Genomic DNA, 26548 nt, shown 5'->3' with positions numbered 1-26548 from the left:
ACTTGAGTAGTTTTTTCACCAAGTACTTTTTTACTACTTTTACTCAAGTAATTATTTGGATGACTACTTTTTACTTCTACTTGAGTCACATTATTCTGAAGTAACAGTACTTTTACTTGAGTATAATTTTTGGCTACTCTACCCACCTCTGCACAAAAACAAACCATTTCAGTTTGGAAATGTATGTAACTTTTGCTTGTTTTCAGGCAGTTTTTTCCAGAAACCCCAGGCATCAGTCGCCCCTCATGATGACACCAGGCAGTGGCTGTTGCATCATCGTTACGTGAAAACTGTACAACTTAACAGGCTGATTTATGGTTCCGCGTTACACCTACGCAGAGCCTACGGTCTAAGATACGCGGCGACGCGCACCCCTACGGCGTAGGCTCTGCGTCGATTTAACGCAGAACCATAAATCAGGCTTAAACAGGCTCTACCAGCGAGCCTGCTAGCTTCCCAGCCAGCTAAAGCCGGCCTATACCCTACAATAAAATGAAAATGCTATTTGAAAAGAGTAAAACAAATAAAAATAATACACCCCGTGCTTCAAATGCTCCTCCTCAAAAGTAGAAACAGGACATCTTACCAGGCGAAGGTGTATGGGTCAATTCCTCCTCAACTACAAGTTAGTGGTTAGTGCTGTCCGACTATACTGGCTAACAGAGCACCTGTAAAGAAACGGTAGCTTAATCACCAGACAGTAAACTCCGTAAAGGACATATTTACCCGTGTGAGTTGCTTCAGAGCGAAGGACAGCATGTTTAAGGGGCAGCAGCAGCAGCAGCAGCACGCTGTGGATGAGACTGAGGCAGTTTGAAGCTGTGGCAGCGGAAACGCTGGCTCTGCCGAAGGGGCTGATGGGAAATGTAGGCTGTTGAAGATTACATACCATCAGTTTTCAGGTTGTGTAACACTTAGGGTTGCCAATAGGGGTGGGTTAAAAATATCGATATATCGACATTTTATCGATATACATGTGTAGGAATGATTATCGATACATAAATCCAAGTATCGATTTAAAAAAAAAAGAAAAAAAAAATTCCCGATTTTCTTCCCCATTTTATCCTTCAGTGCTCCTTCCTCAGTCAGTCGTGGGCATTGCCATCCTCTACCAACCCCGGGAGGTCCTGCACTGAGCTCAGGTCTCCTCCTTACTTGAGGAGTGAGCAGGCTGCTTCTTTTCACCAGACAGGGTGGGGATTCTCTGGCGTGGAAGGATCACGTTATTCCGTTATTGTAACTAGAATATCGATATCGAATCGTATCGGAAATCGTATCGTCTTGGGACCTAGTGTATCGGAATCGTATCATATCGGGAGGTCAGTGATGATACCCAGCTCTAGTTGCCAACTCCCTGAAAAATAAGGGACACCTCAACCCGATTGCCTTCATACGGAAGAGTATTAGGGCCAGGCAGGAGAAAAATAAAAATAATATTTTAGAAGAGGAAGATTTTTTTTTCATTATTCACTTCGAGAAAAAAGTCGAAATGTCGAGAAAAAAGTCGAAATGTCGAGAAAAAAATTCAAATGTTGAGAAAAAGTCAAAATGTCGAGAAAAAAGTCGAAATGTCGAGATTAATGTTGAAATACAATTTCTAGAAAAAAGTCGAAATGTCATGAATAAAGTTGAAATGTTGAGAAAAAAGAACATTTTCAAATTTATTCACGAAATTTCGACTTTATTCTTGAAATTGTATTTCAACATTAATCACCACATTTCGACTTTTTTCTCGACATTTTGACTTTTTTCTTGAAATGTAAAATGAAAAAAAATCTTCCTCCTCTCAAATATCTTTTCTCCTGCATGGCCCTAATACTCTTCCATACCTTCAACCTTCCTGGCGTGGTGAATTTTTCTAGCCCCCTTTTTTTTGCGAGTGAAACGATTTTTTAACTATTTGACTCGAACCTGAATTGAATTAGATGCATATTTCTGAATGCCATGAACACATGGAAAACAAATTATTATCCAGCAATTCACTTGAATACTGTCAGGGTTTGACACCCACCCCCCCGCCTTTCAGTTTCTGTTTTGCCCCGCCTGTGTCCCATCTGCCCTGATTGTCTGCACCTGTGTCTCGTCGTGTCTCGTTATCCCCTGAGTATATCTGGTCTTGTCATTCCCTTGTTCCCTGTCGGTCCGTACTGTGCTTCCTTCCATGGTTCCTGTTTTTGCTCCAGTTTTGATCCCTTTTCCTGTGTTAGTTTTTGATCCTGCCAAGCAGCACTCTTGTTTCTGGTCCTTGCCTTTTTGGAATAAACGTGCAAACAGAAAGTCTGTAGAAAACTTGTAAACACATTTGTGCCTCAAAGGCCATGACTGTAGGCTACAGTTGTATTAAAACAGAAAAAAAAAAAAGACTGATGAAATCAACAGCTCAAAGCCATTTTCCATTGGCATTTTATGACAATTCTTTGACTCTCACAGTAATACGGGACAGAGTGCGTCCCTTTTCAACTCAATATGGGACGCGTACTTTAGTTTATAAATACAGGAAGATTCCGTTTTTCAAGGGACGGTTGGTGACACTGATTTTTGTGACCTGATTTAACGTCCATACGTTTAATTGCACTGTTTGCTTTGAGGCGGCCGCGTACTAAACCTCTTAGGTTCATAAGTTCTTTCTTTCTTACATTCTTATTATAAAAAATAAATGAGTGAATTAAAAAACACAAATAAACAAAGCAGGCCGGAAAAAGGCCAACTACATATCTTTCAATTCACCTCCACAATTTGTATGACTGAACAGCTGTGAATCTGAGCAGGTGATGAGCAGCAGTGGAAGACTGATGGACACTGGACTCTCGTTTTTGTTCTTCATCCTGAACATTTTGGACTTTACGTACAAAGTGCTGTTTTGTGCAAAGTGCTGTTATCTCCAGACATCGTGTAATGATGCTGCAGTTGTGGGGTATGTTAGTAGTGGACAGGAGGCAAAGAGAACTAGAAGACTGGTTTTTGGTAAGATGTCAGACATTATTTTGTTGCAGTAGAAAAGATGTACACACCTATAAACAATGCTGATATAAAAAAACTCTTTTTCACGTATGGGCTTCTTCAGCAAAGAGCACAGCTCAAAATGAGTAGTTTCCCACAGCAACCCTTTATAATGACTGTCTTACAGGAAAAGGAACTTGTTTAGGATAAAACGCAAGATTAGAGTTTTGATTTTGTTTTTTAATACATTTTTTTTCATTTATCCTGCTGCAAAATAAAAATAAATAATTAAATGGATTAATTCCGATTTATCCTCTTTAAAACAGCCTACAAATAAAGATGGAATATTACATCACAAAGAAAATTATAATTTAATTTAACTCATTCATGTTATATTTAAGCAGATTTCAAATTTTTACATAAAAAAGCAACCAATTGCAGCCATTTGCCTCATGAAAAGCAAGCCCAAATCATAACATTTCCACTACTGGTAGCAGGACACTACTGAAAATAGTTGGCCTCAACCTGATCTTGTCATGGGAAAAAGAAATAGTGTGTTTGGCAAGTCTTTTTAAGTGGAGACTGGTCAGGTAGTAGCATTGCTGGGGAGCTAAGTGCAGGAGTCAAGGATACAAAGAAGTGATAGAAGAAAGGCAAAGGCAATGGGAAACAGGCTGATGGATAAGGAGTCATAGAGACCCCTACTCTTGCTGATTCATCACATTTTTTATGACCATCTTTTCATTTTTAAAAATCTTTATTAAGATACAAACAGAAAATACAGAGATAATATTAAAAGTAGAGGGATTAATCAATTAACTGATTGACTGGCCCTCTCATTACCAGCAATTTTTAATAAACAGCATAATCAGTGTGGAAAACAAAATGCTGCATCAGTGTGTGTGTGGGTGAGCATCAAAAATGGATCCCCTCTTATGTCATCTGTAGGTTTTTTGAAGAATCCATCTGAAGTCTCTTTTTTACTATACTTCTCAACACTATGTTGCAAATGGATGAAATGAACAGGCCTGGAAAGCTGTCGAACATGCTCACTTTATGTGTGTCACAGCCATTTCAGCTTGGTTGACTTAACCTGTGGTTACCTAGAACTTCACATTCATTTCTTATCAAGTCTGTCCAAACATCCTTACATCAGGCGCAGGTAGTGAAATGACATCCAAAATGAATGCTGCCAGACAAGGATTAGCAGAGCACCTCAAGGAACTGCTGTTGCTCGGCTGAGTTAGACCCTTTGCAGTCTGGTGTCATAGGATAATTGACTGCTGGTCCCAGCAGACTTCTGCTGGAGAGCTCCTGAAATGATCTGTCGTCTCTCCTGGCTCCTTCAGCTGATCCATGCCAGAGGTGTTGCAGAGCTGCTGCAGAGCTGCTGGGGAACATTAGCAATAGGAGCTCCTGTTTCAAATGTAGCAACATCAGAAGTCCCCACTATGTTTAGGCGATGCTTGGTTAGTACGAGACAAAACAAATATGACTTAATATTTAGTGTTATGTGTTTATTCACAACTCAGATATAGCCCTTAGTTGCAAAAAAATTATATATATATATATGTATATATACATGTATATATATATATATATATATATATATATATATATATATATATATATGCCTGTGTGTGTGTGTGTGTGTGTGTGTGTGTGTGTATAATATATCAGATCATAGAAAAATATTTTCATGTGATTGACTGAAGGCTCCCACTACCCCTACTTTTCAGCCCTACCCCTAAATTTTGCGCGTTCCCGTGAGGGTAGTGGTGTCCCAATTCCTCTTTTCATCTAGGGGGAGTGCGGAAAATGAGGGTAGTGTGTATGAATCTAGCCCTTCACAGCTAGGGATTTCAGATGCACCCTAGTTGACCGAGGGCCGGAAAAAATTCCCAGAATGCTTTTCGTCGTCATTTGCGGACTGAATAAAAAAAAAAAACATGGCGGACATTTCTTATTTTTTTGTGAATAAAATCAATATTTTGAGTTAGTTTCTGCATAAAAATGCGTTTTGATTACATTTCTAGCGAGAAATATATATTTTACTTTCATAATATTCACTCAGTGAATGTACATAATCACTCGCTTGCCCGTTGTTGCGAAGTCTTTTTCACACCTCGCCAGAATAAAGGCTGATTTATGGGTCCGCGTTACACCAACGCAGAGCCTACGGCGTAGGTTACGCAGCGACACGGGCCGTACCCTACGCCGTACCCTACGCCGTACCCTACGCCGTACCCTACGCCGTACCCTACGCCGTACCCTTACGCCGTCGGCTCTGCGTCGATTTAACGCGGAACCATAAATCAGCTCCCGAGCCGACAGGCAGGCATTTTTGATCCCAAAATTCTCGGAGCAAATTTCTTAACAGGCGTAGCTACAACTGTTAGATTTCATCTATTAAACCAACATTTATTTTCCTAAATGATTTATTTCCGCCAGCTGTAATTCTCCACAGAGCTGCAGGTTTCTCCCCGGGACGACGGTGCAGGTTGACCCGACTGTGAGCTGCTCTGCGCCCCGGGCCGGCGGCTCTTCTCCGAAAACATCGGATCCAATTTCTTAACAGGCGTTATTTGGATAAACTGAGCCCAGGTTGGGGATCTTAACGGTTACTTTTACGCCTGAAAAAATATTAAAACTTAATAGAAAAGTGGCATATTAACAGCTGAAATTAAAACAGCTTTTAGCTCTCGGCTTCCTCATATGGTGTGATGTATGTGCAAACGTAACTACGCAGTCGCTTATGTACCCGAACGTAAACCACGCAGTGACGTAGCACGCAAAATTTAGGGGTGGTGCTGAAAAGTAGGGGTAGTGGGTGTATTGGGACAGGGTCCTGGGAAGATTTCAAGTGCCCTAAAATCTGTGGCTTCTTTTTTAGGGGTAGTGGTAGTGAGGGAGGGCTAGTGGTAGAAAGTAGGGGGTGTATTGGGATTGGCCCTAAAAGGTCAATCACAACCACTACAGGAGAGCAAACTAGTAACACAGGACACTCCTTTAACACATCCCCTAAAACACATACATCCACACTTTACTTGGACAAGACGGTAAATGAGTACACACAATGTCGTGAGCTTGCATGGATCTTGCAGATATTTTTTTGCATTTGCAGCGCACAGTATGTGTTTTACAGTTCTGCTTTGGTGGACATACATGTCATCCTCTTATTTGCCAGGGCAAGTAAGAGGAGCAGATTCTAGTCTCTCCATCCCAGAAACTAGACCCGGCCTCACCCTGTGACCTGTAACCTCCTGCTAAGATTAGTAGCATGCTTTTCCAGTTGTCTTCATATTTTTTCAAGCCCTACAAATTTGCCATCACCCGGATGATTTTTTTTTAATAGTTGGTGGGATGAACGTGTGAAATGGTACAGTGATGTCATCTACATGGGAAACAGCATTATGTCTTGTTGGATCTTTATGACATTTTGTACTGCCAGTCTGCCCTGGTTGTCATATGGTCTTGATGACCATTTTATTTGGTCATTTCCTGATAAATAGTATCTTCTTTAAGTTGAGGGGTTCCTTCATCTGAAGATGATGCATAATGGTTGGGGTTGTATTCGTCCACATCTTCTTCAGAGAGCTCCTCTTCTTCCAGACATAAACATGACCACTTGCACAGGAAAGTCTTAGTTCTGTTCTAAAACCACCCAGCAGTGTGTCTGTCTTTTACAGTCTGTAATCAACTCTATGACTCAAATTCTAACTAGTGGGTCAAAAATGACTCGAAGACAATATTTGTACCCAAATGGTGTACAGCTTCAGTGGAAATTTAATTTAAGGCAATATTCTCCTTTTTCTAATGTTGGGGTCCCTTTAGGACAGGGGTCGGCAACCCGCGGCTCTAGAGCCGCATGCGGCTCTTTAGCGCCGCCCTAGTGGCTCCTGGAGCTTTTTCAAAAATGTTTGACCATTTTTTTTTTCCTTTTTCTTTTTTCTTTTTTTTCTTCTTTTTTTCTTCCTCTTTCCTTTCCTTTTTAATCTCGACATTTTGACTTTTTTCTCGAAATTTTGACTTTTTTCTCGACATTTCGACTTTTTTATCAACATTTCAACTTTTTCTCGAGATTGTACTTCAACATTAATCTCGACATTTTGACTTTTTTCATGAAATTTTGACTTTTTTTCGACATTTCGACTTCTTTCTCAAGATTGTACTTCAACATTAATCTTGACATTTCGACTTTTTTCTCGAAATTTTGACTTTTTCTCGAAGTGCATAATGAAAAAAAAAAATCTTTCCCCAGTTATAACTAATATAGATACATGCAGCATGTGTTGTCTTCATTCTAAGGCTTATACGAGACTTTTCATTTTTTGCGGCTCCAGACATATGTGTTTTTTGTGTTTTTGGTCCAATATGGCGCTTTCAACATTTTGGGTTGCAGACCCCTGCTTTAGGAGAACTCATTAGAAAATAACATTTAAGGGTTTTTTTCTCTGCTTTTAAAATCAGTTTTGTGTAAATTTTGACCCAAAAACAACAGGGGGGTTAAGCGTTGTTTTACTTCTCTCAGGTTTGTGAGTATTTGTTTACACTCAGCGAAGTAAAGTAAGAGTCATCTATAACCAGCCTCAACTACTCTGAACTGTCATTGGTTTGTTCAAACAACTGTTTAACTTCAGGGTCGTGAATCAAATGATGGGCAAGACTAACATTAACGGTTTTGTGTCAACATTTATTGTCTGAAAAGATTGGTTCAACAAGCAGTTTAAATACAGCACACAACAAAAAACTGCATTTAAAAAAAAATATGCTAGTTGGCCAGCTTAGCAAGTGTACATTGCTGTGATTTGAAAATGTAAAAGAAAAAGACGAACCAGCTTTAAATCTTTTCACTGCCATGTTCATTTATCACCATTCATACCTTTTTAATACACAATATTTGTACACAATGCTGCAGCTAGTAACCTTTCTAAAGGTGGCATTGTCTTTCTGTATTGGAATTTATCACTTCTTCTAAGAGATGCTAATATACATACAGACATAAGAATGACGTCCAAATTATACACAAAGATGGTAAATGGAAATATTTAGTGTAAACACTCGGTTCTATCCGCTGCAGCATTTCAATTAGACTATGCTCTGGACTTTTAACTTTTCCGCTATGTGGTACATTTGTCAGCAAAGTTGGGATCATTTTCCTTCTACATGATCCTGTTTCAACCAAGTTTTCCTGTTGGACAGATGGTTTTATGTTTAACTTCAAAATACTTGGCACGGACAGGAGCTCACTGTTGGACTTGTTTACTCCAAGGTGCCATGGTCTCCGAGCTGTAAGACAAGCCACCTTTGCATCACAGTGTTTGAAAGTTGGCATGAAATAGACGTGGTTATGTGGTGTGGGGTTTTGTTGTTCCTAATAATTCTGATAAACCGAAAACATTTCCACTTTGATTTTGTCTCTCCAGGAAACATTGTTCCAGGAATCTGGTAGTTTCTTCAGATGCAAACTTGCAGCCAATTTTTTTCTCTTTGAGATTTTTTTTCTTAGCATTGGATGGTCTGACCATGGAAAGAAGTACGGAAGAGTATTAGGGCCAGGCAGGATAAAAAATATTTGAGAAGGGAAGATTTTTTTTTATTGTGCACTTCAAGAAAAAAGTCGAAATTTCGAGAATAAAGTCGAAATTTCGAGAATGAAGTGGAAATACAATTTCGTGATTGAAGTCGAAATTTCGAGAATAAAGTCGAAATTTCGAGAATGAAGTGGAAATACAATTTCGTGATTAAAGTCGAAATTTCGACTTTATTCTCGAAATTTCGACTTTATTCACGAAATTTTCGACTTTTTTCTCGAAGTGCACAATAAAAAAAATCTTCTCTTCTCAAATATTTTTTTTCCTGCCTGGCCCTAATATTCTTCCATAAAGAAGAGACAGTGAAGCACAAATTACAATAAAGGAATGAGTCTATACCCTTGTTACCCTGTCAGCTTATCCTCAGTAAGCAAGCTACAGGAAAAATTGGCAGATATGATATTGATGTCAGTCTGTTTCCATTTACTGTCGGTTTTCCACTGACATTAGGATATCATACAAAATCAGGCATATTTTTGTTTGAATACTCTAAGCCGTATGGGTATTTTATACTATCAGGTTCTCAGACTTTAAACAAATCTTTAAAACAACACTTAGCTTACATATTCTACAGTAAACGGCCGTGTTTGCTCAGGAATATGTGTACTCACGGTCTTTGTTTGTGCACATTGTCAATGCATCCGGCCCCTGGTCTTTACCGGGATGTGAAACTGTTGGCAAACTGTAGTTTTGTTTGTTACAAAGGTGCCCTTTTAGAGGTCACATTTATATTGTCTCCATTTGAAAGTGGACACAGCGCTCTGAACCCCAGCAGCTGCTGCATGCACATGAATGTTCTGGCCTGTCCTGGACAAACGGAATTTTGTATAAATTCCAAAACACTTTTTGTTGCAAAGAAAAATTGAGTGCTTGAATGTTCATATGTGCTGGATACAAATGAACAACTGAGACACACTGACTGTGTTTACATGCAGTCAATAACCCTTTTAAAACCCGAATATTGGCAATAACCCGAATTTGCACGGCCATGTAAACACCAATAACCCCTTTGAATACGGTAACCCGAAATTTGCTCATATTCCGTTACTCCTTTTAAAACCCGAATATTCGGTCATGTAAACGCCAAACGGAATATCCCGATCAAACGGAACATGAATTTGTTTTCTGTGCATTCTCTGTTCGCAAGGAATCCTGGTCTTTTGAGTCCAGGAAGTTCTTATAAACACGTTTCTCCGTGTTTATAAGCAAGACCACGCCACACTTTTGGAGTTAGGAGGAGGCTAATCACTTCATAAATGTAATGAAGGATATGAACATTTTGGCCTTTGTAGACGGTAGAAAGTACAGGGATAGCGAGATTTACAAGGTGAGCGAAAAGTTGCGCAAAGCAGCATTTGTTTTGAATTTGGATACAGGAAGAAGAAGCGGAAATGATGCTAATTGCGTCACGTTTTCCGTGCGTCGCTGGTTTGATCGGGATATCCCGAATGATTAATTACCATGTATACAGGGATAACCCTGTTTGCTCACGCATGTAAACGTAATATTCTGAATGTTTCAGTAACCGGAATATTAGCAATAAACCGAATTTTGACTGCATGTAAACGTAGTCACTGACTTTACTATATTAAGACAAAAAGAAGGCCATACAGAAGCTCACCCCGTGATTTTAAGCTGAACCTCCGAAAGGATTCTGTAGCAAAGAGCAAAACACTTTCACTTTCTTCTTTAAGATACATACCAAATTCTTCATGAAGCTCTGTATCACTGATCAGGACCCTAAAGTATAGACATTGAATCAAATAAGCACGGAGGGTGTGTGCTTTGGGGAAATTCTGAGCACTGATATTGTCAGAGCAAACCTGTAGCATGGAAAATAATTGTCCTGGTTGTGAATAAGATTGTACAGAAAAGTCAGGGAGAAGGTGCTTGTGTTTGAAGTGTGCTAGTTGATTTCCATCCCTGAAGATGTGGTCCTTGCTTGCAATTTTAATATGGAAGCTTAATCACAGTGTTTTGTAGTGGCGATGTAATCCTGCAGAATTTCATAACCTCTGCATAACAAAATCGAGCTGCAGTAAAGGAAATGTAATTTAGGTAGCTTCAGTGATAATACTGGCTGCAGTGAAAGTGTAGTTGCTAAAATGTGAGAAACCAGAAAGTTGAGGCAAAACTGGGAAATGTTCCCTCAGGTAGGAAATAGTTTATTTGCTTATATTTAAACAAACAAAAATGTGCCAGGGCTCTTAATTCCAATACAGCATTTATTTTTCCTTTCTGTTCAGCTATGAATATGTAATTAAAAGTCATTTTTGATAGTAACATTGTATTATATTACTGTAAATGTCAGCTTCCTTAAAAAAAGGGAAACATTATCATCTTAAGAATGTTTCATGGTTGGTTTTCATGTTGAATTTCAATCTCTAACAAGCTCCCATCCAATATATTTCAGAAAATTAAAACTGCATATCTTCAGTGAAAGCTAAGAGTATGAATCCCTAATCTAAAAAAAATGTGGCTTAATTCAAAATAGTGTCTTTGCAGAGTTAGATAACGTGACTACGCTGCATAGCTTTTGCCCTGCAATTGTGCTCGAAGCTCTGAATAAAAACATTCACCCATAAAAAGACCGTTTTAAGAGATTTTAATGTGCTTGTTCATACAGTATATTGTATGCATATCCAGCGTAGCATTTCTCATACATATAACTCTCTTATATCCATGGTTTGAAATGTAGAGCTGAAAGGATGATTAACAGTCAGTCTACCATAACATTACGTCTGCCAGACAGTGATGAACGGCTGCCTAACAGGCTCACTCTGTACTCAAAGAGCATAATCCGATTTTCAGCTGTTTTTAACCACATTCTCCAACTCCAGAAAGTAATAACACCAAGTAACATATCTAAAAACAATAAGTCTGCTGAGGTTGAGTACATTATTTACAGAAAACATAAAAACCGAGTTTAACAAATACAAAGTTGGAAAATGTGTCAGAGGAATCAGCCATGTCCTAACCATCCATTAACTGATTATACACGATTTAAATCCACAATTCACAGCAGTTCAGAGGCAAAAAAACTGTCCCCGGCTTTTTCCATCATAATCAAAGTGAGTTTAATTCCCATCGTAATCATTATACTCATCATTGTGGTCATTAACAGAGTCTTGTTTTTTTTTTTTTCTTCGTTGTTCTCTTGTGTTTCATTTATTTATACGAAATAAGGGCGGTCACTTTGAAAGTTGTAGTCTGGACACACTTTTTGAACCAGCTTGTAATCAATGCTTAAGAAAGAAATGAAGATACAGATGACTTTGAAGGGCTTGGCACAGAGCCACGCGGCATGGGACTGGGTGTGCTCTGTAAAGCAGGTCTGAGATGGGTCGTACAGGCAGGGTTTGGACTTCTTCGACCTGTCGGTTTTCTCGTACTCGACCCTGCAGTTGAGGGTCTTTGCCTCTTTGGGGTCGATTGTGGACTGGTGTGTCTCCTGGATCTGGATTTCCTGCTGGGTGTGGGGGTGCATCTGCTGCTGTTGAAGAACCTCAAACTCCACCACTTTGGTTGGTGGCACAATGCTGACCGATACGTTCCCCAGGCTGGATGAGTTGTGACGGAAAAAAACTGTGAAAGTCCCATTGATGTGGTCCACAATCTTCCCGGTGACCAACAAGCTGAACTTTACGGTCTTCACAGAGAAGTAGAAGTCTCCCCAGCCGAAGATCTTCTTGGTCTTCATGTTTGTCTTTAGAGAGGGCTTGCGCTTGGAGCGGTAACCTGTCTGGTCCAGAAGCAGGGACTGGTTCCGGCTTGGGTCATACGGGTTAAAGAAACTGTAAGTAGGTGGCTTGGACTTGATGGGTGTCTGGTCAATGGATGTAGAGAAGATGCGGGTTTGGTACGGAGGCTTAACTGCTCCCCCAACCGTGCCTCCACCCATGCCGTATGGGAGACCCTTCATCACGGACCCCACAGGGCCCAAATGTGAGAAGTCCACTTGCTTCTCCAATCCTTGGACCTGCAGAGGACAATGAAGAAAGAAAAAAATATTAACAATTTCAGACAGTCCTCAAAGGCCTCAAAACTCCTTGGTAATCAAGACAACAAGAGATCTTACAAGCTACAATGTGGTTAGATTGGATGGATGGGTCAGCTGCAACTAATTCCTGACTTTATCTTCAAGACAGAGTCAGAATTTTAACATTTTTAGGATGCCAATATGATTTCTTCCCCCATATATTGTACATGTCACCCACAGAAAACCAGTTGCCATGATGGTTTAGGGTGAGCTTTTCCTGCTTGGAACAGCAGTTTACCAGTCTCCGAAACATGGATTCAGAAGGTTGGGCTTTCCCATGTGGTACGCTTGAGGAATCAATCCCATTACTCCGCAGGGTAGAACAAGCCAGAGCTCGAAATCAAGGCATTAACTTTATGTAACATTGGTTGATGTTTGCTAACGTAGACAAGCAGGAAAGCCCAAAGGATGATCACTTGCAGCCAGACCAGCAGTAGAGTAAAGGGTGAGAGCTAATCTGTGTATTTACAGACATGCGGCTAACAAATGAAGCAAGATGTAAAGATAAAAAAATATATATATATGTATATATATATATATATATATATATATATATATATATATATATATATATATATATATATATATATATAAATATATATATATACATTTCTTTTATTGTATATAAATATATATATATATATATATATATATATATATATATATATATATATATATATATATATATATATATATTTCTTTTATTGTATATAAATATATAGTATTATAGTATATTTCTTCTTTTGGAGGAAGACTTTTGGTCGACCTCGAGGAAATTCTGGCGGGCCATTCGGCGCCTCAGAAGGGGGAAGCAGTACTCTGCCGGCACCGTTTACGGTGCGGGTGGCGAGCTGTTGACCTCGACTGAGGAAATTGTCGGACGGTGGAAGGAATACTTCGAGGATCTCCTCAACCCGACTGACATGCCTTCCACTGAGGAAGCAGAGAGTGGGGACTCGGGGATGTGCTCATCCATCGCCCAAGCCGAGGTCACCGAGGTGGTTCGTAAGCTCCTCAGTGGCAGGGCACCGGGGGTGAATGAGATTCGCCCCGAGTACCTCAAGTCTCTGGATGTCGTAGGGCTGTCTTGGTTGACACGCCTCTGCGACATTGCATGGAGGAAGGGGACAGTACCGCTGGAGTGGCAAACCGGGGTGGTGGTCCCTCTGTTTAAAAAGGGGGACCGGAGAGTGTGTTCCAACTACAGGGGGATCACACTTCTCAGCCTCCCCGGGAAAGTCTACGCCAGGGTACTGGAGAGGAGAATACGGTCAATAGTTGAACCTCGGATTCAGGAGGAACAATGCGGTTTTCGTCCCGGTCGTGGAACACTGGACCAGCTTTACACCCTCTGCAGGGTGCTCGAAGGTTCATGGGAATTTGCCCAACCAGTCTACATGTGTTTTGTGGATCTGGAGAAGGCATTTGACCGTGTCCCTCGTGCTATTCTGTGGGGGGTGCTCAGTGAGTAACGAGTCCGGGGCCCTCTACTAAGGGCTGTCCGGTCTCTGTATGATCAGAGTAGGAGTCTGGTTCGCCGGCAGTAGGTCAGACTTGTTCCCGGTGCATGTTGGACAGGGCTGCCCTTTGTCACCAGTTCTGTTCATAATTTTTATGGACAGGATTTCTAGGCGTAGCCAGGGGCCGGAGGGGATCCGGTTTGGGAATCACAGGATTTCATCTCTGCTTTTTGCAGATGACATTGTCCTGTTGGCTTCATTGGACCGGGACCTTCAGCATGTGCTGGCGCGGTTTGAGGCCGAGTGCGACGCGGCAGGGATGAGAATCAGCACCTCCAAGACCGAGGCCATGGTTCTCCACCGGGAAAGGGTGGTGTGTCTTCTCCGGGTGGGTGGAGAAGTCCTGCCTCAGGTGGAGCAGTTCAAGTATCTCGGGGTCTTGTTCACGAGTGAGGGAACGATGGAGCGTGAGATTGACAGACGGATCGGTGCAGCGTCCGCAGTTATGCGGTCGATGTACCGGACCGTCGTGGTGCGTCGTGGTGGAGTCGAAAGGCGAAGCTCTCGATTTACCGGTCAATCTACGCACCTACCCTCACCTACTGTATGGTCATGAACTTTGGGTAGTGACCGAAAGGACAAGATCGCGGATACAAGCGGCCGAGATGAGTTTCCTCCGCAGCGTGGCTGGACGCTCCCTTAGAGATAGGGTGAGGAGTTCGGTCACCCGGGAGGAGCTCGGAGTCGAGCCGCTACTCCTTCACATTGAGAGGAGTCAGCTGAGGTGGCTGGAGCATCTGTACTGGATCCTCCTGGACGCCTCCCTAGGGAGGTGTTCCAGGCATGTCCCACCGGGAAGAGACCCCGGACACGCTGGAGAGACTAAGTCTCTCGGCTGGCCTGGAAACGTCTCGGACTCCCCCGGAAGAGCTGGAGGAAGAGCTGAAGGAATCTCTGGGCATCTCTGTTGAGACTGCTGCCCCGGGACCCGGGAACGGATAAGCGGCGTAAAATGGATGGATGGATATTTCTTTTTAAAAAAAACAACCATTTCAGTTATGTAATTCTGAAGGGGGGCCCCTTCAGGATTACATAACTGAAATGGTTGCTTTTTTGCTTAGCCCTGTTGTCTCACAGTAGGCCCATTACTGTTTGGGGAAACTGTGCATGTAACTGTAAGGCGAGGTTAATTTATATAGCACAATTCAACAACAAGGTGATTCAAAGTGCTTTACAAAGACATTAAAACAAATACAAAACATGATTTAAAGTTTAAACAAAAGAAAAAAGCAATAAAATGAAACCAAATAGCATTTGCTGGATTCAAACCTGAGGGACTCTAACCATTACAGAGAAAGCAGGAGTTGAAATATTGATGTAGAAATGAGTTGAAAAGCAGTAATTAAAGACAGACATCAGTTAAAAAGAATTAAAAAAAATAAAATGCAAGAAATAAAGGTTGCAGTGCATAATGGTTGATTACTGAAAAGCAGCAGTAAATAAAAAGATTTTCAATCTTGACTCAAAGGAACTGAGAGTTTTAGCAGCCCTGATGTATTCTGGGAGTTTGTTCCACAGGTGGGGAGCATAAAAGCCGAATGCTTCCTCACTGTGTTTGGTTCTAACTCTGGATACAGAAAGAAGGTGTGACCCTGATGACCTGGGGGTTCTGGTTGGTTCATAATGCACCAGGATATCAGAGATGTATTTTGGCCCTGGATCATTCAGAGATTTATAAACCAACAGCAGGGTTTTAAAATATATTCTGTGACAGACAGGAAGCTGTAACATTTACAGAAAAGTGGGCCACCAATCTTAACTCAATTGGCCTCCTTTGTATACTGAACCAAGCAAGAGAGGAAAATCCCTCAAACAGGTGTCCTTACAAACATGAAACTGGCATTCCGGAAACCAGGTGCAACTCAGCGCCATGTGCCTGAAACATGATGTTCATCCTTAAAAATAATCAGAGGGGGAGGAGATGATGCCGTCAACCTTCTTCGTATTTAAGTGTCATGGTCCTTTAAACAGGGTGTGCATGTGTAAGTTTGCATGCGCGTGGACGAGAGAGTAACGGTGTGTGTGGGACATCCTTGATGTGGAGAAGCTGACTGGTGTGGTTTGAATAGTGCAACTAGACAGATTCAGCTTTGAGTGTCCGGGACTTCCTCACCAGCTGGAAGTGTCCGGGTCTTCCTCACCAGGAGGAAGTGTCCGGATCTTCCTCACCAGCTGGAAGTGTCCGGATCTTCCTCACCAGCTGGAAGTGTCCGGGTCTTCCTCACCAGCTGGAAGTGTCCGGGTCTTCCTCACCAGCCGGAAGTGTCCGGGTCTTCCTCACCAGCCGGAAGTGTCCGTGTCTTATTCACTAGCCGGAAGTGTCCGGGTCTTCAACACCAGCCGGAAGTGTCCGTGTCTTATTCACTAGCCGGAAGTGTCCGGGTCTTCTTCACCAGGAGGAAGTGTCTGGGTCTTCCTTACTAGGAGGAAGTGTCCGGGTCTTCCTCACCAGGAGAAAGTGTCCGGGTCTTCCTCACCAGCTGGAAGTGTCCGGATCTTCCTTACCAGCCGGAAGTGTCCGGGTCTTCTTCATCAGCTGGAAGTGTCCAGGTCTTCCTCACCAGCTGGAAGTGTCTGGGTTTTCTTTACCACCCGGAAGTATCCGGGTCTTCCTCACCAGGAGAAAGTGTCCGGGTTTTCCTTACCACCCGGAAGTGTCCGGGTCTTCCTCACCAGCCGGAAGTGTCCGGGTCTTCCTCACCAGCCGGAAGTGTCTGGGTCTTCCTCACCAGCCGGAAGTGTCCGGGTCTTCCTCACCAGCCGGAAGTGTCTGGGTCTTCCTCACCAGCCGGAAGTGTCCGGGTCTTCCTCACTAGGAGGAAGTGTCCGGGTCTTCCTCAACAGTTGGAGGTGTCCCGGTCTTCCTCACCAGCCGGAAGTGTCCGGGTCTTTCTCACCAGGTGGAAGTGTCCGGGTCTTCCTCACCAGGAGGAAGTGTCCGGGTCTTCCTCACCAGGAGGAAGTGTCCGGGTCTTCCTCACCAGGAGGAAGTGTCCGGGACTTCTTCACCAGCTGGAAGTGTCCAGGTTTTCCTCACCAGGAGGAAGTGTCCAGGTTTTCCTCACCAGGAGGAAGTGTCCAGGTCTTCCTCACCAGCTGGAAGTGTCCGGGTCTTCCTCACCAGCTGGAAGTGTCCGGATCTTCCTCACCACCCCAAAGTGTCCGGGTCTTCCTCACCAGGAGGAAGTGTCCGGGTCTTCCTTACCACCCCGAAGTGTCCGGGTTTTCCTCACCAGCCGGAAGTGTCCGGGTCTTCCTCACCAGGAGGAAGTGTCCGGGTCTTCCTCACCAGCCGGAAGTGTCCAGGTTTTCCTCACTAGGAGGAAGTGTCTGGGTCGAGTTTTCCTCACCGGCAGATTTGATTTGTGAGCGGGTTTTAACTACTGACGTCTTCCTTTCCTCGGTGTGAAAAGATACACACACGAAGCCAGTTGCCAGTACCAATCACGTTCATTCAACTGTTCCTTCAGCCATTGGTAAAATTGTGGCACCTGATCTCATCTTCTCCCCCAAAACTAGAAGTTTTCTTATTTCTGTATCTCACAAAATTCAGCATTTTCAATTATTTAGAGCGAGTGAATAAGAATAGGGCCCAATGATGCGTGTTGTAGGCAAAAGTTTTCCTTCTTCTTCTTCCGTGTGAAGATGCAGCACACTTAAAGTTGTTAAATTCTCACACCTCTCACTCTGCTACAGAATGGGGGGATGGCAAGGAGAAATGTGTAAGAGCCTTACGTTTTAGCCACAGGACGTCCTGATAACCCCCCCCCCGTCCATTGTCTATACCCATTTCCTCCTAGAAAGTGAATTCAGGTGCAGATGAGACCCCCCCCCCCCCTTCATTATTTTACCTTTTCCTTTGTACTCTGTTGATTTCACTCTTGCTTGGTCAGGTTTGGGATGGGGTTAAGGATCATAACCAGTACTCGAGTTGTAAAAAGAATTCAGGGGGGATGGTGGATTTTATCATATGGGGACAGATAATTTGTGCTGATTACAAATAATATAATATATTACAAATAATAGCACTGACCAAAACACCTGCAGAAATACTGCAGGAATGACATAGCAGCAGTTAAATGCAGCCTTCTGTAAGCTTTAAATATCCACTGGGCTTACATCAAATACATCAAAACACAACAATAAAAAACAGTTTTCTGAACTTATCAATATGACTCTGTCCTTCACAGGATAAGTAAAATGGATCACTGCAAAAACTCAAAATCTTAACAAGAATATTTGTCTTATTTCTAGTTAAAAACAAGACTCATCACTGGAAAAAAACAACAATTTTCACCTGTTTCAAGTAGATTTTCACTTGAAATACGGTAAGTAGAAAAATCTGCAAAATCTGAAAGTTTTTTTTGCTTGTAATAAGTAGATAAATCTTTTTTCAGGTGTTATTTTTCTGGTGATGACTCTAAATGTTGAAATAGCAGTAATACCACATTCATTGATGAAATAACATAAGGGATGGAAAGGGGGGATGGAAGTTTTACAGGGGGGATGATTTTGACCGTTTTTATTTCAGGAGGGATGCCATCCCCCCTCATCCCCCCTCAACTCGAGTACTGCTCATAACAAAGTTCAGTTTTAAATTAATTGCTTCACAATGTGAATCCAGCTTGTTTGATGCAGAAATACACAGTTTTAGTACATTTATCCACCACATTAAAGATGACGCTAAAAGATTTGTGATGCAAGCCGGTTTTGACAAGAGGGCAGTGTGCGGTTCACACAGATATTCAGTGTACATTTCACAATCCCCGGGTGGGCTATTACTTTGCATTCAGCATGGATATTACTTGTTAGGCTAACTCACATCTTGTAATCGTCTCTTCTGATCAAATAAATCCCACCCCCATGCTTTCTAGAAACTCTGTTACTGCCAGTGTGAAATGAATGAGTCTGGTCATATTAAATGGGAAAACCAGCTAAAGGCCAAAGTGTGGATCAAATCTAAAATTGATCAGGTTTCAGATCCTCAATAAATCAATGTCAGATGACAGCAGACGCGAGGCATCTTAAGACGGTCCATATTCAGCAGTGGGGACTGTTCCATCCTTCTCCTCATCCTTCGGTAAAAAGCAGAGCAGTTGTCAACGCTGGAAGTTGAACCCACAAACTGGAACCAGTTCTTGGTGAATTGTATCTCTTTATTTCAAAAAAGTCAAATTGAATCTTGTTTCTCGTCACACAAAACTACCAGTGCATCACGTGTAATAATTCTGTTGCATCTCCTTCCCTTTTTACACGCATTGTTATATTGTTAAATGTTGCATAGGTCATTTCTCTGTACTGTTCTTTCTTGCTTCACAGAGTTTTATGTCCTTAAGCATCCCAGTTGTTAGATGTTGCCACGTTTCATCTCCTCAATTCCGGAAAACAAATCCATCTATTTTTGTTAATACACTTTAATTTTTTTGTCAGAGTTGCTTCAGAGAGCAAAACAACTGTGCATGTTAGGTAATAAATGTAGGTCTTTGTTTGTTCAGACAGCTTTTTGCCTTTAATCCACAGCCTGGGTGGTTATTCACAGAGCTGACTGACTGGAAATCAGAGTCTGCTCTCTTTCATGTCTCATCAATCACATCACTGCCATCCATATGCATGTATGTACACACTCCAGCACACACACACACACACACACACACACACACACACACACACACACACACACACACACACACACACACACACACACACACACACACACACACACACACACACACACACACACACACACACACACACACACACACACACACACACACACACACACACACACACACAGACTTCCAAGCTCGAAGCTGTCATGAAGTGACAGTGAGAAGCACTACAGCTGTTGAGAGGGGTTGCATGCACTTCCCCTGAGGATTTGTTAGGATCTTTAAAACTATTTAAAATTAGTTTTTAACTATTTTTCTAATGGATCAACCACCACGTACCACACACACATACAAACACGCTCACAAGAAGCATTTCAAGACAACTAGCGGACTTAAAGGGGACCTATTATGGTATTAATACCTATTTTAAACAGGCCTTGAATGTCTTAGAAACAAGCTTTTGATTTTTTTTTTGCAAAATAAATTAGAAATTCAGCCTCTGAGCCATGTCTTTATCATCTCATTCTCTAACCTCATTATCTATGCAGGATTCTGAGGGGGTGGGGAGGCTATGACTACGTTTACATGCAGTCAAAATTCAGGCTATGCTAATATTCCGGTTACTGAGACATTCTGAATATTCCGTTTCCATGCGTGAGCAAACAGGGTTATCCCTGTATACATGGTGATTAATCATTTGGGATATCTGGATCAAACCAGTGACGCGCGGAGAACATCATGACGCCATTACCGTCATTTCCGCTTCTTCTTCCTGTATCCAAATTCAAAACAAATACTGCTTCGCGCACCTTCTGCTGCTTTTCGCTTACCTTCTTGTAAACTCGAATCCCCGTACTTTCTACCGTCTACAAATGCCAAAATGTTCATATCCTTCACTACATTTATGAAGTGATTAGTCTCCTCCTCACTCCAAAAGTGTGGCGTGGTCTTGCGTTTCTCCGTGTTTATAAGAACTTCCTAGACTCAAAAGACCAGGATTCCTTGTGAACAGAGCATGCACAGAAAACAAATTCATGTTCCGTTTGATCGGGATATCCCGTTAGGCGTTTACATGACCTAATATTCGGGTTTTAAAAGGAGTAACCCACGGGTCATATTTGGGCAAATTCGGGTTATTCAAAGGGGTTATGGCAGGGGTCGGCAACCCACGGCTCTTTAGCGCTGCCCTAGTGGCTCCTGGAGCTTTTTCAAAAATGTTTGACCTTTTTTTTTTTTCCTTTTTTTTTCTTTCTTTTTGTCTCTTTTTTTCCTCCTTTTTCCTTTCCTTTTTAATCTCGACATTTCAACTTTTTTCTCAAAATTTAGATTTTTTTCTCTAAATTTTGACTTTTTTCTCGAAATTTTGACTTTTTTCTCGACATTTCGACTTTTTTCTCAACATTTCGACTTTTTTCTCGAAATTCTGACTATTTCCTCGACATTTCGACTTTTTTCTCGAAATTTTGACTTTTTTCTCGACATTTCGTCTTTCGCCATTTGCCTTCATTCTAAGGCTTATACATCTAAGACTTTTCATTTTTTGCGGCTCCAGACATATTTGTTTTTTGTGTTTTACGGCTCTTTCAACATTTTGGGTTGCTGACCCCTGGGTTATGGTGTTTACATGGCCATGCAAAACCGGGTTATTGCTAATATTCGGGTTTTAAAAGGGTTATTGACTGCATGTAAACGCAGTCTATGATAATGAGGATCTGTGCTGATTGGCTGCCTGAATGACGCGATACACCGCTACGAAAAAATGGCGGAAGCTCCGGCCGGCGGAGTTAGTTGTGGGCGTGGTTTCACGTATCGGAGGCCAACCTATGTAGATCGCTCCCATCGTTACGTAACGACGGGAGCAGAATCTGAACGGCTCGTAGATCCACATCACACTGGACGGCTCATCCGGGCGGCTGTACAGACACTGCAGAATTTGGTTGCTTTCCTCCTTCTCTGAGTTGGCAGGCTGAGGGGAGACCACTTTATATATGTTAAATCAAGAGAAAACATGTTTTTCATAATAGGTCTCCTTTAAGCAAAGACATTTTCTCCTTCCATCGTTCCTATCCAGGGCCACATAACAAACCTACCGGTAAACTCATCTTTCATCAATTGCTGAATTCAACAACACCCACAGATTGGTATTTATAGAAGTAAAAGTACAGCAGTCAATGAAGCCCTTAATGTATTAAATTAAAGTATCCTTATTTTGTTTGGCCATTCATTAACACGCCTGCAGAGCTGATTTCTAACTAATTTGATTGGTGAGAAAATAACTGGAAGTTTATTGACTGCAGCAGGAATGAATTGTGAAAAAGAAATAAAATAAAATATAGGTTTTGATAAATGACAAGTGACTGGGCCTTATTTCTTTGGTGCAATAACAGAAGGCCTGTGCAGAAGCCTTCCAATTTTTTAAGACGGTGATGGTGTGATGTGAGCCGACTTCGGCACTGACAGGTAGGAAGAAGCTTCGGTTGATGGAAGACAAACATCAGAATATATAGAGCAACAAACATTGTGCACCGTGCATGCAATATGGGGACTTCCTGTGAGCGCGCTGTCAGCAGTGCTGTCAGCTAGCTCCATGTGTTGCCATCTGTCAGGCTAACACTCTGCCGGTGCAGGCCTAATCATTTCTCCAGTGTATGGCACACAGCTCAAACGAGCATGATCATCATAATCCTTAACCATCTTCAGACGCAACATCACAACAACAGCGTCGGCCCGACCTTCGGGGTCAACTGCACGAAGCTAAAAAATGATTACACAGTGCGGTCCGAAGATGGATTGAATGTGTCTGAGGAAGGGAGGAAAGCAACCGTTCTAAGCCAGCAACTTTAACAAACATCGATTGAGGGGAAAAAGATGAGTATGGAGGAAGGGCCTCTTCGTCTGTGGCACGAAAGTAATAAAATGCCAACAGAAACCAATATACAGATGGACTTTCCATTAGCATAAATATGAAATTTTTTTTATTCTCGACACTAAATCAATGTAAAGGGTGAGGGTACGTTAGAAGAAATATCAGATATTTACTCTTGACAAGAAATCCATAAGCTATGGACTTTTTGAAACAGCGAATGCTTGCTATAAGGTCATATCAGGCTGTCGCATCCTGGAAAAGATTGACGACTTGAGAACTAAAGCCTCGCGCTATTCAGTTAAGTCACAATAGGTGAGAAGTAACTTTTAGAGCATCAGCCGGAGGGGAGCTGTCGGGGTGATGAAAAGGTATGCACAGGCACAAAAACATGTCCAAACAACCAGCTCTATAATAAAACAACACACTGATGCTTAGAGGTTATGCTGACAGAATCTATCTATCTATCTATCTATCTATCTATCTATCTATCTATCTATCTATCTATCTATCTATCTATCTATCTATCTATCTATCTATCTATCTATCTATCTATCTATCTATCTATCTATGTTCAGAGGTGTCAAGTAACGAAGTACAAATACTTTGTTACCTTACTTAAGTAGAAATACATTTTGGTTATCTATACTTCACTGGAGTAATTATTTTTCAGACGACTCTTTACTTTTACTCCTTACATTTTCACGCAATTATCTGTAATTTTTACCCCTCCTTCCTTCCTTCCTTCCTTCCTTCCTTCCTTCCTTCCTTCCTTCCTTCCTTCCTTCCTTCCTTCCTTCCTTCCTTCCTTCCTCCCTCCCTCCCTCCCTCCCTCCCTCCCTCCCTCCCTCCCTCCCTCCCTTCCTTCCTTCCTTCCTTCCTTCCTCTTTTTTCCCTTCCTTCCTTTCTTCTTTCCTTGTTTTCTCCCTTCCTCCCTTTCTTCCTTTCTTCCTTCTCCATCACTCCTTCCTTCTTTCCTTCTTGCCTCCCTTTCTCCATCCCTTCCTTCTTTCCTTCCTTCCTTCCTTCCTTCCTTCCTTCCTTCCTTCCTTCCTTCCTTCCTTCCTTCCTTCCTTCCTTCCTTCCTTCCTTCCTTCCTTCCTTCCTTCCTTCCTTCCTTCCTTCCTTCCTTCCTTCCTTCCTTCCTTCGTTACCTTACTTAAGTAGAAATTTTGGTTATCTATACTTCACTGGAGTAATTATTTTTCAGACGACTTTTTACTTTTACTCCTTACATTTTCACGCAATTATCTGTACTTTTTACTCCTTACATTTTAAAAACAGCCTCGTTACTCTATTTCATTTCGGCCTTTAAAAAAAAACTATCCAGTTAAATTGCTCCATCCGGATAGAGTGAATTTGGTTGTGGTTGTTTCAGATGTTCTTGTCCAGTTTTGTTCTTACATCCGTTCCCTCAGATTCCTGCAACTAAACTTGGATGTACATTCCAATAAAGGTTAGGATAAATGATAACATGCCTCTGAAGTTTGACTTTTTGCACCATTACAATACTTATAGGCAACTAGTCATCATATCTCCTGCTCTCTGAAACACATGTTAATGCTCAATAGTACACATATATGGTTCTTTATAGGCCTGTGTTGAAAAAAATCATTTTCCGATTCTAAATTGATTCTCATATTAATTCCTAAAAGTCGATTCTTATGTCTAAAGATCGATTTTTTTTTTATTTTTTTTTTTTTTCCATCATTTTCTCCAGGTGAACTTTAATCCCAGTAGTCGGACACACAGTTTGTCATGACACTTCTGAAAAATGCCAGGTGCTTCATGGCAATATGTGTGCGTGGTGACAGAATAAATTAGATAAGCTAAAACGATTTGTTTACTGCATGAACTCTTGCAATTTCTTTCTTTTTTGCACTTTAAATGGATATTGAAAGGCCTGTTTGAGTTATTTATTTCTTAGTTATTTCACAATAATTATTGTGAAATTATTATTTCACTAGTTATTTTACAGTCATATAATTCAGGAAACAGCTCAAAAAACATTTTAAATAACACTAAGCCAAATCAATATCTAATCGGATCGAATCGAATCAAATTAAAAACCAAAATAGACCGAAAATGGAACAAATAAAAACGGAATGTGGGAAAAAATAAAACCGATTTCATCCATATCTGTTTGCTGCCCTGGATCTGTTTGGTAATTCTGACCCACATGATGTTTCTGAAAGCAGTTCTATCAGCATTCTGGGAGCTAATTGGTCCTTACAGCATCATTAGCTGCCAATACTTGCTGTTTAATCTCAATATAATACTAGTAGTAATATTTTGCATAACTACAGTCATATAATTCATGCAACAGCTCAAAAAACAGTTTTAATAACACTAACCCAAATCAAGATCGGAATCGAATCGAATCAAATCTTGATAATCGATTCTGAATCTTAAGAATCGGAATCGAATCGATACTTGACGTTTGAATCGATACCCAGCCTTAGTTCTTTAATATATTTGCATTATACTAAGATGCATTCATTTTCAATGGCTTTTGTCCTTAATGGCTTTTTTCCCCCTTACATTACTTTTACTTTTATACTTTAAGTAGTTTTGAAACCAGTACTTTTATACTTTTACTTGAGTAAAAAACTTGAGTTGATACTTCAACTTCTACAGGAGTATTTTTAAACTCTAGTATCTATACTTCTACCTGAGTAATGAATGTGAATACTTTTGACACCTCTGTCTATGTTCATATGTAATGAAAAACAATCCTTTTTCTGTGTTTGATATAACACAAAATTATCCTTTACTCTGAAGCTACTAACAGTACGACGGAGTATTAGGGCCAAACAAAAAAAACAAAAAAAGGAAATTACGAGAATAAAGTCATAATGTAATGAGAATAAAGTCGTAAAATTACGAGAATAAAGTCGTAATATTACGAGAATAAAGTCGTAATATTACGAGAATAAAGTCGTAATATTACGAGAATAAAATTGTAATATATTATAAATATATAAATATAACTTCACAAGATGCTCAATATTCTTCATTTTAACACAGGGAGAAGATGCTCTTCCTGTTAGAGTTCTCATAAATTACCACTTTATTTTCATAATATTATGACTTTATTCTCATAAATTACCACTTTATTCATTACGACTTTATTCTCGCAACATTACGACTTTATTCTCGCAACATTACGACTTTATTCTCGTAATTTTACGACTTTATTCTCGTAATTTTACGACTTTATTCTCGTAATTTTACGACTTTATTCTCGTAATATTACGACTTAATTCTCATAATATTACGACTTTATTCTCACAACATTACGACTTTATTCTCGTAATTTTACGACTTTATTCTCATTATATTATGACTTTATTCTCGTAATTTCCAAATTGTTTTTGTCTTAGTTTGGCCCTAATACTCCGTCGTAAAACAGAGAAGCCCACAGTTGAAAGTTCTACAGTAGATAGCGGCAAAAGTTAAAAGATACGTGTTTAGGAAACCCAAATGTTTTCTCCAGTTGTTCACCGGGCCCTCTGTGGAGTCCCGTGTTACACCACTGTTCATGTATTTATTAATTTATGGGGCACCGGGCTGAACTTTGTTCTATTCTTTACTCAGAGCCCTTTAACCCATTAGACCTAAAGGTGAGTAAAACATTAAGCCGAGGGCAGGACTCTCCTCTGAGCAACAAAGCTTCTCACAGACTGATGCGTTACATGTGTTAACAGAGCATTAGTGAAGGTATTCCTCTTGGGTTGGATACTGGAGGAAACAGTAACAGAAGGTGAAATAAACATTATAGCGGACTTATACATATGTATGATCCAAGGCAACTCAATAACAGGACAATCATAGAAAGGACAATCAGATTACAGGGCTGGGGAGACAGAGGGATATAGTGAAGAAAATTTTATTAGTGAAGAAGTGAGAGGGGGGAGAGGAGAGAGTAAGGAGATCTTGTACATTTTCTAGGAAAGAGGAACATGAATCATCTTCTAACTTAA

General features: G+C 41.0%; 2 protein-coding genes across 2 annotated transcripts in view; both read right to left on the bottom strand.

The window, feature by feature from the left end:
* shmt2 (serine hydroxymethyltransferase 2 (mitochondrial)) overlaps nt 1-832 on the bottom strand; it is a 38524-nt gene extending 37692 nt beyond the window's left edge. Inside the window, exon 1 of the mRNA XM_061726739.1 lies at nt 727-832. Coding sequence (XP_061582723.1) covers nt 727-759 — 33 coding nt within the window. The 5' untranslated portion in view covers nt 760-832. The remainder of the gene's footprint in view (nt 1-726) is intronic.
* A 10300-nt stretch (nt 833-11132) lies between these two features.
* The window catches only part of LOC133449272 (neurexophilin-2), an 88095-nt gene continuing 72679 nt past the window's right edge, over nt 11133-26548 (bottom strand). Inside the window, exon 2 of the mRNA XM_061728407.1 lies at nt 11133-12513. Within this exon, the coding sequence (XP_061584391.1) occupies nt 11707-12513 (807 nt within the window). The 3' untranslated portion in view covers nt 11133-11706. The remainder of the gene's footprint in view (nt 12514-26548) is intronic.

Source organism: Cololabis saira, chromosome 8 (assembly GCF_033807715.1).
Source record: "Cololabis saira isolate AMF1-May2022 chromosome 8, fColSai1.1, whole genome shotgun sequence".
NCBI classification, from domain to species: domain Eukaryota; kingdom Metazoa; phylum Chordata; class Actinopteri; order Beloniformes; family Belonidae; genus Cololabis; species Cololabis saira.
This window is presented reverse-complemented; position numbering and strand designations above follow the sequence as displayed.